Genomic DNA, 14,695 nt, shown 5'->3' on the forward strand with positions numbered 1-14,695 from the left:
CAGTTAAGCACTGGACCGTGCTTAACCGAGGCAGCTGAACGAATAAAAACCGGGGCAGTGCAAAACCGAGGCGTGCAAAACCGGGGCATGACTGTACATAAAACCTATTTCTAAAATGAAACACTCTTTCAATTTGGAGAAAAACGAAAATAAGTGTCGAAGGTTACAGCCTTTCAAAAAGCTCAACTGAGAACTATGTGTTATCCACGTTAACTGGTTTTTGAAGATATTTACGTTTGCAAGAAACTAGTTGTAATTTAAATTGCTTTCTGTTGATTTGTAATAATAGTTTCTTTTATTTCTCTCAACATTTTCATAAAAGATTTTATTACCAAGTTCTAAAAACTCGATGCTTTTTGATTGTTTTATTATTCCACATAAAAATGGGTAAAATTACAAAACTTTTTTTTATTAATTTTTGGGATTCACACTTTCATACTACATTTTTCTGATAAATCACTTCTTTTATATAATTTTATCTAAATTTGTGTGGAATATGAAAGTTTACTGAAAGACAATAAATTAAAACTGTGTATAAAAAAATCTTTCCATTTGAGGTTTTTCTGTTCAAAAATTACGATTTTCTTGGCACCTTAAAAAGGGTTAAAAATATGGTTACTTTACAAAATTTTTGAGGTCGAATTACACATTTTTCCTGGCATAAAAAATGTACCCATGAAAAATATTTTCATGATTTTTTACTGTGTTAAAGGTTTCTTATTTTCAGAACGGTTTAAAAACAGAATCAGAAGAATAATGTGAAAATCTGGCAGCACTGCTAACGGTTATTAGACTGAGCAAAACTAAAAAAAAAAATTAATACGCAATATAGTAAATCTTGAAAAAAAATGCTTTCAGCATCCTTTATTAGTTAGTTTAGCAATTTTCTGGATGCTTGATAAAGTTTGATGATCTGGCAACCCTTCCATGAGAAATTAAGACTCATGGGCGATCCAACGAAATATTTTTTTATGAAAGTTTCGAAGATTTAAAAAGTTTGCTGGTCATACTAATTAGTGTTTGTTAAAAATTATCGTTAGGTATGTAATGCCTGAAATAATTCAATCTTCAAATTTATTCAAACCATTGCTAGATTTAAATTTATTTGTAACGATTTACTTGTATTCTGGTCTACAACAGATCACCAAATCAGACACACCTTCGACGGCCTAGAACGTTCCTTACCCGTATATAATCAGAACCAATTAATGACTCATACTACCGAGTGGCCACCCCACAGCCTCCCTTGAGACCACGTGTGGGAACTGTGGCCACAAAGAATGAAACGACCACCCGTCGCCAGCTTCATTTACCGAGGTGGTGGCCACCATTTCGTAACCCCCCCGTCGTCGTCGGTGGCGTCCACCAAGACCATTGTACCACCGTTGTTGTTGTTTTTTCCTCACAACTTCAATTGAATTTAGAGCAAAACGCCGCAATATTAATCGCTCACTCTAGTTTTAAATTCAATTCGCAGTGCGCGGCTCACACCGCCACCACGCCAATTTCGCAAAACCTACCTTTATACCTCCTCGACCAACTTGGCTTAGTGTCTCGTAGTGGTAGACAATGTGTGACCATAGCTGCCAAGTCGGTGAAGCAATAGAAATATGAGCCGTACATGCGAATCGTCGCCGTTGCTGCGTTTATTTGCCAACAATCAAATCTGCACAAAACAGTAAACAAAAACAGTAGCGCCACCACCACCCCTTATGCCATTTGTTATACAATTGTCGCGCGAGTGCGTTTCTCGGAAAAAAAGGCAACCAACTCGTTACACACATGTGACAACAACAACGGCATGCTAAATTGGTCTTAGAAAGAAAGACTGCAAAAAAAAACAAGTCCAACCGCCCAAGACCTGGCTGGGTTTGCCGCGATGACCATTTTTGAACCGTCCTGTATGTGACCAGTCGAGAGCAATCATTTGCTGGCCATAATTCGATAGATGACAGTGCGAAAGAGCACAGAAGTGGCTACGCCGGGTTGGACTCGACAAACTTCCGTAAGACCGACGTCGACATTGCGACCGGGTGATGGAATTCCACGAAAAAAAATGATGTGTTATGAATGCGCGTGTTACGTATTGCCTATCAGGAAGGAAGTCGGACGGGGGCGATGCTGATTGGATTGGCTGATGTTAAGGAAGCGAACTGATAGTGCTGGATTTGACAAATTTGTTTAAAAATTTACTATTTACTGAAAACTGAACTTTTTTAACGTAAAACAATTAAGAAAAAACCAACAATTTTAAAAACAGATTTCTCCCAACCTCACAAAACAAAAAAAAAACAATTGCACTCTCGGAAGGCGACCATGTAGCGATTGGGGATCAAGCTCGCAGAACAACTCCGCTACTACACGACTCCAACCTGGTCACAACCCCCGTACAACAGTACAACAATGTTACATAACAACATTCTGCCCACTTTGCCCCGGGCTAGAGAGCTATGGAGCACGGAAGAGTTCTACGACCTTGCCTGTAGGGAGCTTAAACCCGTGAGGAGCCCCGTAAATCTGGATCTTGCACCAGATCCAGAAAACAAACAAAAAAAAACAAGAGCAAAGAGTTATGCAAAACAAATTTTCCATCCGTTTGCTTTGGAGTCGTTATTTTAGTTTAAGGTATTGCTGCTTAAGCTTGACTAGCTGCTCAATTGGGAAGGGTAAAATCGCAATTGTCGAAAATGTTTGTTGTAGAATCGAACCAGAGTGCAGAACTTGCAAGTTTACTCTAATTTGTTCCATTCACTTTGTGCAACCTCGGTTGACATTTTGTCGCAATTGTTCGACTTAAGGGAAGGTTGGTTTCCTCCTCTCCCCCACTTTCCGGGCTGTTTGATCGTAAATAAACGGGAACGAAACAATTAGAACGTAGATCACGGAGCGAGAGGATGCTGACGTGTTTATTTAGTTGCGAAGGGAATCGGATGTTTAAACGAGACGGGTTGTTTTGGCTTGTTGGAAAACGACGATGCTAGGCTTTTAGAGATACCTATAACCATTTATTTAAATGAGTTTTGAAAGTTCTAAAAAATATCAAAAGAGCATATGCTAATATTATTGAAGTTTAAAATTTTAAAGATTCAAAACTGATTCAAAGAGTTTCATTATTTGATAAACAAACTGAAATATAAATACAGAAAATTAAAAGATATAAAGCTGGTACAAATTTTTAGGTTTTTTGTCCCTCGGCTCGGTGAGGAAAATAAGGCAACAAAACAAAATTCAAGTCTGGTTTTCAAAGTTTCAAAGTAATCAAAAATAAACGCAAAATGCTTTAATCATCATTAGAGTCATGCTGCCATAAAAAAATTGCAAAATATCAATGAATTAAAAAAAAAAGTCCAATATTTTTGCATCTTTAATCAATCTGTGGTCCTAAAATTTACAAACAAAATTTTTAATTTTAAAATTTCGTGTTTTTGCGTTTTTTTTTCGTCGTTCTTGTCTGTCGCGGGTGAGGATGAACGGCCATGATCGACACAACCAACTTTTTCGATACTTTTTATTTCGTAAAATCGCGTTAACTTGTGATGGTTTTAAGCAAACCCCTTATATTTACATATCATTTCTTTGTAATTTTCTGCTCTACAACTTTGTAGAACATTCTTGTACTCTAAAAAAATAACCCTGCAAAGTTAGAAAAAATACGAAATTTTAAAAATGAAAAATGGCCCTTCTGGGTTATTGCAGATCAAAGAAGTACATTAAATTTCGCTTAAAATTACATGTACCAAAAAAAATTTACAGTTGAGTCACGGAAAATGGCTTAGTTTTTAAAACTTTTTTAGTATTTTTTTTGTCGAAATAGTAGTTTAAGCAACAAGTTGCAAAAAGAAGATTTTTTCAGCACGTGTCGTACATTTAGCCAACGAGGTTCACCGAGTTGGATAAATACGACAAGTGCTGAAAAAATCAAGGTTTGCAACGAGTTCCATACATTTTTTTTTTGCATTTCTGAAAATCACCCATTGAGTGAAATTATAGGTCGAATGTTCATGTATTTTGTCAATAAATCGTTTAAATCAAAAAAATGTTGAAAAGTATTACTTTTCAAAACTAGTGCTGAAAAGTTCAACTTTGCAGCATCCATTTCAGTGCTGCAAAGTAGAACTTTTCAGCATTTGTTTTGAAATGTGTTTCTATTCGATTCTGTTATTTTTAGTAGATAAAAGTAGGCTGTTTCGTCACGCGAGAATGACAGGAAAAGTAAGAAGTTTAAAGACGGAATTGCAAAAAACTCCTTTTTTCGGACTTTTGAGTAGGCCGAGTTGATCGAGCGTCCAATTTTACAAAGAAGTCCTTTTTAACACCAAATTTCCACCTCATCAGACTAATCATTATTGAAAAACGTGTTTTTTTCATCACTTCATCAAGATTTTGTAAAAAAAAACTTAAGATAAATCATTGTTTTGATAAAGAGTACCGTTTTCAAGTAAAAGAAATTTTTGGGAAATTTTTTAATTAATTTTTTTTTCCTTTTTATCAATTTGTTAATCGGACTACTCAATACTGAAACTCAACTTCCTCCAGTTTGAATTTTGTGAACATGAGATTTTCTCCGTGTCATGTAATTAACTTTAATTTTTCAACTCACTTTATGTTGGAAACCTTTGTTTCGATTTAAAAGGAGAAATCTTTGTGTAATTTTGCTGCTCTTTTCAACAAAAAGAATTTAAAAATAAAAAAAATGAAAGTTTCACTTTTTATCATTCAACCAATTGTGTGCAAGATATAGCTAGTTTATAAATGAGGGCTGGACAAAAACCTAAATTCAATTTATCAAGCATAGTTTTCAAAATGTTTAAGCAAAAAGTATCAAATCACATGGCTTATACACTGCATTCTAGATATCAATATATTTTTGAAAACATATCGTTTCCTAAACTTGAAGATCATTTTTCGATTTTTGGTCCAAAAATTTAAAATATGTAAGAATTTTTTTCGAGGTGTTTTCTTTTACAAAACATTTAAAAATTGCAAAAAAAAATAACATTTAAATGAAAAAAAAATTGAAAACAGTCAACTTAATCAAAAAAAATTAAAAAAAAATTTTTTTTTGGTAAAAATTTTGTTGGTTTACATTTTGTTTTTTTTTTTCCTGATATATATTCTTTAAACAAAAATTAAGGTTTTGCACCATTTTAAATTTCAGTGCCTTTTTTAGTCCCCAGAAACAAAAAATTCGAAAATCAAAAAAGCTATTTGGAAATCAAAAAAAACGGGAAATTTTTACTGAAAAATGTTGATGATGATGATGGTCCCAACTTTAACCCCTACAAAGGTTTAAGCTGGACGAGTTATCGTTATGATATTTTATTTGAACATTTAAATCAGTATTGCAAAAAAAACGACCTGATTTTAAAAGCAAATATAAATTAGCCTTTCAATCAACTCCGTCAATACAGTTTACTTTTGTAGATTACTAGTTGATAGGCCTGTAACTGTATCAGCTTCAAAGAATCGCATTTGGTACTAACTACTGTTCGGAACACATATAGTTTTACTTGTATCTATCTGAACTGGATTTCTACTAAGTGCCAAGCTTACAACGACATTGCCCGAAATCGCACCTTACTGTTTTACCTGACAGAGTGTACGTAACGAGTTTTGCCTGAAGATTTGTACTTTGCGAAACCCTATCTTTCGACCGCCAAAACCTACTAGACTAGCTTTCCCTATAGCCTTCCGAGCTCTCCTGTCCTCAGAGCAACTACCAATTTTTATCATACATAGTAAGAAAAATTTTCTTTCATCATCGTCAACTTAAGAGGCACATTATATTTGCATATCGCGCGCGATTCTCAAACCTTTGTAGACTTCTCATTTTTTTTTTTAACTCTAATTTTAAACAACATTTCAAAAATAAAAAAAATCCATCATCATCATGTGGTCATACTGAGCAATTTACTTGTACATTCGTTTTAGAATTTCGTCAATATATAATTATATGAAGTCAAACTAAAAATACTAATTTAATGTGCGAGCAACACCGTCTTTTGAACTCTGCTATTGTCGTTGACTGTTTAATTTGTCTGGGCATCGAGTTAAATATATTCACACCCTTATAAAACAATGAATTTTGTGCAGCTCCAAACAAAAAGTTTGGAGTGCGTGGAGCATCTACATTTCTTGTGAAATGATCATGAAGATCACTACCTCGTAAAATTCGATCGCATAAATATCTAGGCAACAAGCCATTAATTAATTTAAACACAAAAATCATAGTGGAAAAAAACATTCTTTGCTTCACAGATAGCCATTGCAGAGCATCTAACATCCATGTCGAAGAGGTAAATCTATTACATTTTAAAATTAAACGCATTATTTTATTATGCAGGCGTTGAAGCCTAGATAACTGTGTTTCATTCGCCAAAAATATTATCGATGAACAAAAGTCTAAGTGTGGTGAGATTATAGATTTATAAAGTTGAATTTTGCTCTGAAAATTAAGGTCATTTTTTAGCCGACCCATAATTCCATACTTTTTTGCAATTTTCTTAATTGTATTATCAAATGTCAATTGTCCTAGTTATAACCTGCAACTGTGCTGTAGACAACAAAGCGATCAAGAAAAACCCTTCTCAAGATACAGATTTTTGAATATTTACTTGCACTTTGTATGACCAGCACGTAAAATTGTATGGAGCCTTGTATGGAACAACTTATGGTGCAAAATGGCTGTATTGACATAAGGAATGCGTGGACAAGGTCATTCAAGTCGAAAAACACAAAGAAAAGTCGATTTGAGAAAACGTAGCGAATAACTCCATTTCAAATAGTACTAAAAACCCCCCTTTCTTCTCCCATTCCAGCTTGGGCTCCCTTGAGGCCACCCTACCGCGGGAGATGGTGTCACGGCGCAAAATTTTGTCCCGTTCGCGGGACGACCTGAACCTGGACTCGACGTTCATCGCACAGGAGGAAGAGGAAGACGTCTGGTACCAGAAGGATAAGCTGTACAAGGTAGGTTGTATTGCGATAAGTGGCGCTGTTACAACACACTTCACTCACTTGCCAAGATGTGAAGAAATTGAACTGAAATCGTTTTAATGTGGAGTCTCCCGGTTTGAAATCACCAGCTATGTTGAGACTAGAAATCGGTTGCAAAAGTCGTTAAAACTAACAAAAGCCGCCAATTTCGCTCGGCTCATTACCGATTGTCACCGGAGACTTCACACACGTGTACCATCTTCGGGCCTACCCGTAAGTGGATGCAATCACATTTTCACGCTCTCTCACACTTTGAATGAGTAATTTTCCGACCTGCTGCTTTCTGGGACGTCCCGCCAACAACGTTTTGATAAAGTATCGTGTAATCACCGTCGTCGTCTCAAAATCATCATCATCTTTCGTTCAAGCACTTGCGGGGCCGATGGTATTTACACTAGCGCAGATGAATTAGCCGAGCCCGGTCGTCGTAATGAGCCTCATATGCTGCTACTGCCCCGAAGGGGGGAGGTTAACCCCCTCAACCGCAGCGCAAAAAAACTATTACAAAAAAAACAGTTTTATCTCATTTCATTTTTTTTAACCAACGAGCCATGGGTCATGAAGATGACGTGCCAAAACGTTTGAAAGGGGTCGTCTCGAAATAGCTCACTCAGCAAAAACTTCAAGAAAATCGCCTCTTTAACATCTATCTGAAAAGAATAGATAGATGTTTCAATTTCGTAACTTTTGGACGACCCCCTCCCCCCAAAGCAACTTAGCGGGAGGGCAAAGCCAGACCAGGCCAACCAAACTCAACGTAATAAAAAGCGAATCTGCCTCGTATCTAACGGTGGTTAGTGTAATCCGAGCGCAAAAGGGCTCATCTCGGTGAGGAAGATCGTCTAAGCGCCCGCGCCGAACGGTGGATCAAAACAAACCGGAATGAAATCGAAATTACTGGGGTTTTTTCGATTCTGTTTTTCGGAACGTATTAATTGAACGGGGCGTTTGGTTGGAGATCCGCGCCGGAGATCGTGGTTCGATGGCACGAGGGAGATCTTGGACTGTGAATGATTTGCTGGTTTGGTTGTTTTTTGTCGGTGGGGATCCCCAGATCAGTGAAAATGAAAGTTGATTTAGAGGGGATTCGAACATCTGGAAGTGGGTGGGATACGATGATAATCGGATGAATTTGCGGATAAGCTTGAGTGAACTATTAGACGCAATTATTTTAAGCTTGTTTTCAATTTGTGGCAATTTTGAGGAATAAACGGTGAGTTACTAAAAAAATTAAATAAATTAATCAGAAGATACATTGAATTTAAACCATTTTTTCAGTTTACAATTCAAACTTAAATTTGAGTTGATAAAATCGTAAATTTATCAAAACTGATTTCAAAATCAATTCATGCATCTGAATAATTGATATAATTTTTAATTCAAACAAAAAGCAAGTAACAACCCAAAGAAATCGCATCAAAATCTACCAAGTTGAAAGTAAACAAATCAAAACAAACAAACAGATAGCCACGTTGAGATGATTTATGAGCTCATCTCTCCATGTTAAATACGACTTTCTTCGATTCCGGAATTCCAACAGTTCCCAGTTGTGAGCCGTGCCTTACGAAATACCACCCTGATGGTGTGTCATTTATCAATACAAACTTTCTTCTGCCACTTTTGCGTTGAACTCTGACGTGACATCGCTGTTCAGGAACTGTAAAGAAAATCTTTAAAATAATCAATATTGTTCTAAATAAACTTGCAATATTTTTTTTACCGTGCCCCCTGCCATCGGAAGCCAAACGAAAGGAAGATCAACGGTTTCGCAACGCAAAACAAAAACGACAAACAACCAGTTTTAAATGCCGTCGGATGACCTTCGGGATTATGCTAATTCGGCCCAGAACACGCCAACAGAGCCAGTCAACCAAAGCATCGATCGCAGCGACCCCACCTAGAAGGGGGGCCAGACAAACAAACGAACCTCAGAACAATTGGCCCCAACCAAAACAAGCGACGAACCCCGATTTGTTTTTCTTCTTCTTACTCTTCAAACTAAAAGTTCTCCAATCGATTGACTTGCACAGAAGTAACAATTCGGCCTAACCTTCTGAATGTGCGATGCAAAATTCTCGTGCAAACAGTCTAGGCGCAAATGCAAATGTCATCTTGACGCCCCCCGCTTAACTTCCCCCAAGCCAAAGTTGCACCTCTGAGTTCTAAGACTGAGACTGAGAAGAGAGCGTGGAAGGTCGTGAAGATCTACTGGAAGGGGACGTCGGCTCATAAGTCACTTTGCGTCGGTGTGGAGGCTCTCACTAAATGTCAGTGGGGCAAATCTCAGTCGGGCCCGGCGGCGGCGGAGAATCAAGACCTGCGTGAAGTAACAGGTTCTGAGCGCTGGAAAGGAAAAATAGTGTGAAGTTTGTGTTAGTTTGATTTTAGTTAAGGAATAATAAATATTTTTAAAGCATTTTTGCAAATTGTGTACAAAAGCAATAAGTATTTCTTCACAAAATTTTGTTTTGAATGCCTTTTCATTGGGCTAAATTTTGTTTTCAAAACATTACTCTTGAAAAATACAAAGTTTTACATCTTGTTAACCTCTACCTTTGTTAATGCTTATTACTTTCCCTGAGATTTTTTCCAATATTTCTATTTTTATTTTTTTAATAAATGGTTTTCAAAGGTGTATCATATACACTTTAAAAGTTTTGTTTGAAAAGATAACAACTTTCACAAAAAAATGTAAAATGATTCTTTCCAAAGCCATATATTCAGCAATTAACCATTAGATCAACTAAAGCCAATAATAATAATAAGATAATATTTCTGACTATTCTATTATTTTTGATATCCAAATTGTATTCCAACTGTTATATGGATGTTTGTAAGTACGGTTAGCGAATTTTAACGATTTAGAAGAACGCGTGGAATCTGGTACATCCCGTGAAATTATGTAAAACTTAATATTTTTCTCCTTCCAAACGCCGTTAATTTGTAATATTTTTCAAATATTTAATCCGTAAAGTTCTCGTAACATCAATTATTCAAATTCTAACTAGCTGCTTGATGAAAATTACTATTTTTAATTACACTTAGCTTCAGGAAGTTCTATTTTGTCAAACATCTGTGCTAAAAATCAACAAATCATGTTGTCACAAACTGTCCCAGCTTGAAATTAACATTGCAATGCATATTCAAATCAGTTGATTGTCGTTTGGTTAAATTTTGTCAATGAAAATTTAATGTTTTTTCAAAAACCAATTTTTGTGCTGCTTGATTTCATGGAATAAGGCCGATGCAAATATTTTTTGAATTTTATGTCCCTCGACTCTAACCAAAGTCGAGAGGAGGAGGCAAAACAAATATCAAATAAAAACTGCCATTACAAGCCATGGAATCAAAATTTAAGTGAAACAAGCGTTTTAAAATGCCAACCAGTTGTTTTGCAATCATTCGTTCAAAAATACCTAAGGTTTAATTAAAATTTTATTTTTTAAGAAAAAAAAACACATTTTGCGGTACTGTACATTGACATTTCACAAAAAATCCAAATATTTTTAAATGAGCTGAAACATGCTAAACATGATTTTAATTATGACAATGCATTTAAAATAGCGTTCAGTTTTTAGTAGACTTCTATTTCCATTAAAATTTTAAGGTTTATTGAAAATGTTTTTTTTGCCCCCTTATTTTTTTGGCCCGATTTTAGAGGGGGCGTCATAAACTTTGAAAAATATTTGCAACGGCCCTATTTCGACAACAAAAACTATAAAAATATTTGTATTGTGCTTGAGAGCAAAAACCATTGAAGATGATGTAGAAAATTCAGGTTTCAGGTTTCAATAGACAAGTAAGCTTTGTTTATATCGAAAATGTATGCGTTTAGAAATTTCAAGCTAATATATTTATAAAATATTCGATGAATAGAATGACGATAAATTCATTTATTATTTTTCATTCCAAGAAATTTTCTAGAACTCCTTCCCGATTTTTGAATTTGAATGTTCATCACTAAAGCTAAGTTTTAATCTTTTTTTTCAAATATTTTTATTATTTGCGCAATAGTTTAAGGTTGGGCATCATCTGGTACCGAAGTTATATATTTTTGAATAAAAATGAGATTTTTGAAAAAACCAAAAATATTTAAAAACAATAAAATCAAATATCAAATTTCTAGATGTAAAATCAAATTTAAAATTGAAAATGATTTTACACATTTTTTTTAATAAAGTGCCCGTTTTCAAGTTAAAGACATTTATAGGTGAAATTTTACGATAAACGTTTCGTTTTTGCAATATTAAAAGTACTTTATGAAGGAAAAGAACCCTTGCAAAAATTATTTCGAAAAACTGAGAAATAATCCTCTTGGAAAAAATGGCCTCCCAAAAATTAAAAAAAAGAGTTTTTATCAGTGTTTTCTAATTACCCTTTTCTTTCAATCCTCTTTTCAATTAAAATAATTTTAAAGTATTTTTTTATAAATTTTATTTTAATAACATTGCGAAAAGGCAGAAAAAACTTATTTTTGACACTTTCAAATGTTTTTGTTTCCTTTTTATCGACAAAAACTTTGAATAACATTCGAACATTCCGAACATTATACAAAACCTCAATTCAAAACTTTTACAATTTAACGTGTCTCAAAAGAGCAGGAAATCTTTTTAAAGAATCGTGTTAGTATCACTTTTCAAACAGGTGTTTTTAATGCATTGTTGTGAAAAGAACATTTAAATTTTATTAAAATTGCATGTATTTTTTCCAGGATTGCTTCATTTTTAAACGAAAGTAACGGTATTCGATTTTTAAATTGAAAATGTTACATGATTGTGACTTCTGAAACTTTTTGTACATGTTGAACTTTTTGTAGAATATTCAGAGTAAAATTTTATATTTAGCTTTTTTTTAATTGTTTTTTTAAAGATCGCAAGAATGTTATAATTAGTGCATTTTATATTTTTTTTTCTTCTTCTATGTTTTAAAAATTTCTTCAAAAGTACACTAATGAGATTCACGAAAATATCGATTACTCGTTGATTTTCTTTTGGTGACCAGGAGAGATTTAGGTCATAATTTTTTTAATATTTATCACGTTCAGATATTCAAATATAATTTTTTTTAACTTTGATCCAAATTAATAATAAAAATATGGCGTATGAAACTTAATAGAAAAGTTGTAGATATAAGTTGAGAGACCATGAATAATTGTTCCCAGAAATTTCAAAGTTGTCGATTACATGACTTCCCATGTCGCTCCATATCAACGTTTATAAATAAATCTGCTCCAATCTCCCACATCTCCAAACCCCTCCCCCACCCAACTCTAGTGTGATTTAAATATCATCCCCTTAAACGTGGCCCAAGTTGAGGTTCAGATCTCCGAGGAGCAACCCCGCGAATCGATTGAATCGAGAGAAGAAGAAAACCCCTCGCTCAAACCGCAATTACTGGCCATTACTACAATTGAAAGCGAAATCTGCTCTCCGCTCCGTGTGCTCCATGAAAGTGAAACCGGTCCTCGCGTCGTCAGCTGTCTGTACTGCCAGCCTGCCTGCTGTTGCTCGTACGACGACGACGAGCTTTCAGGGACATCTCGGGCAGCTACTGCAAGCTTAGTGTGGTAGACAACATTGTTGCTTGTAAAGCAACATAAGACGTCGCGAAGGTGCACGCTAAATGTCAATAGCATCACCCTCTCGAGTGGATCTTCGATTTGTGCTATGACAACTTGGTGGAGATTGTCCTGGGTAGATTTGCTGAGATTTGGACAAAATTTGTGACGATTTGTCATTTGAAAAATTACAAAATGTTACTTTTTTGATCAAATGTCGAGAAATGAACATCCCTAGAAATTTATTTTTGAACGACCATGCGTCTCCATCGGAACGACCTTTTAGATGGTTTACAACTTTTTTCATCCACTTTCTGGTCAATTATGTAAAAATCTAATCTCCGCTTACAATCTTCAAACTATTAATCACCAATTAGCTATAATCATCACCTGGTTGTGGTCGTCCTCGCCACAAAACTGGTCAACAAGTGTGTTACAACTGACCAAACCTGCGTCGGGTGATTCAATCCCTGAGATATCTGTGGTCGCCTGCTCGTCCGGCTGCTCATCCAAACACCCCACCCGGAGAGAAAAAAAAAACGCATCAAGATTAATGGACTTGTGAAACCAGCCGGCTTAGATGGTCTCTCTCGGGGTGTCGGCATTTATGCGGTGAGAACTTCTCACTTTGCTGCTGTCTGGTAATAGCTACTAGCCACTAGTCGGAACGCGCGTTTGCTGTATACGCACTGTTAGTCAGGCGGTGTTGTTCTACAGGAGTTGCGCAAAATTGGCCACCGTTGCTGCTGCTGCTGCTGCTGGTACAAGAAGTGCGCAATCGCAACTGAATGAGTTATTTCTTTGAAGAGAGACCTCGATAGCGCTGCAACAAGTGTGTTCGGGTTATAATTTGTTGGTGATGATGAAATGGGATTTGATTTAGTGCTAAACGGTGGCACTGTGTTAATTATATCCTGGTCCCGGGGTGGATTCAATTATTGAAATTCATTATTGATGAAGGGGTGAGATATGATCAGGAAGCTGACTTAATTTGACAGAGTTGTAATGGGAATTGATTACAAATATGTTATAACATATATTTTATCGTCAAACAAGTAATGGCATGGCAAGTTACCTAGACCAAAATCAAACTTAAATGAAGTCACAATAAGTTACATAAAGGCTTGAAAAACTTTGTTTAAGGTTTTAGAAACCGTATTTCATTGAAAATAGTTGTAAAATTTTCATTACGCTCATTAAAATTAAAGTAAAATTATAAATTACCAAAAATTAAAATAAGATTTGATAATATTTCCAAAACGTAAACTTATAGTTGTGCTGGTAAATTTAATGGTAATTTTTAGATACGATGATAGGCTTGAAAATTCTTCATATACTAAGGCATTTTTAGTAGCACATTTTGATATAGAATGTGCAAAATGCAATATGAATCGATAATTTTATAAAGAAAACTGGTTTCAACAAATTTCAGGCAAAATTCTGACTTTTTAACAATTTTACCTAAACTTTAAATGAATTTTGTTAATAAGCTAAGTTTAAAAGTATATAAGTTTTTCTTAAAATAAATTAGCAACCTAAGTGATGGTACATTTGACAAAAACATAAATTTTGAACACCTTAGTTCTCATTTTAATAAGTAAAACTATGATAGTCACCCCGGAATTCAAAATAAGAATTTTCAACGCAACTATTTTTTTAAACACCATTGAAAATTTTTTTTTTAAATAATGCATTGACCTTGTGTGGGCACTAGTACATGTTTTAAAAAGAATAATCTTGATACAAACCTTACCAATTGAAAAATATTTCGAAATAAGTTGAAATATTTTATGCAAATAATATTTTTCAACACAAATCATTTAATTTTTTTGAAAGTAAAAAATAATAAATTTCGTTCATTAAATAATTTACGAATACTCCCTTAAACCAAACCCATCAATATGAAGAGTTAACGATGTGTATTAATGGTTCGCAAACAAATATTAGTATTTTTTTTCTGAGAAATATTTTTTACAAGATTTCCCGATTTTGACAACACAAAATTAAGGGCAAATCAATAAAAAATTAAATTTAACGCTTTTGCAAAAAGTTTTTTTCAAATTATTCACAAAAAAACCTAAAAACCGTACCCGTATAATGCGAATCAAAACAGTAGTTTTAGCACAATAATTTGTAATCTTT

The 14,695-nt window shown here is 34.7% G+C and overlaps 1 protein-coding gene across 3 annotated transcripts in view; it reads left to right on the top strand.

Annotated features, from left to right (window-relative positions):
* The window catches only part of LOC120427089 (uncharacterized), a 292,743-nt gene that overhangs the window by 157,046 nt on the left and 121,002 nt on the right, over window positions 1-14,695 (top strand). For all 3 annotated transcript variants that reach the window (XM_039591941.2, XM_039591950.2, XM_052709634.1), the window contains one exon: window positions 6,819-6,969. In XM_039591941.2, the coding sequence (XP_039447875.1) occupies window positions 6,819-6,969 (151 nt within the window). The remainder of the gene's footprint in view (window positions 1-6,818; window positions 6,970-14,695) is intronic.

This window comes from Culex pipiens, chromosome 3 (assembly GCF_016801865.2).
Source record: "Culex pipiens pallens isolate TS chromosome 3, TS_CPP_V2, whole genome shotgun sequence".
Taxonomy (NCBI): Eukaryota; Metazoa; Arthropoda; class Insecta; order Diptera; family Culicidae; genus Culex; species Culex pipiens.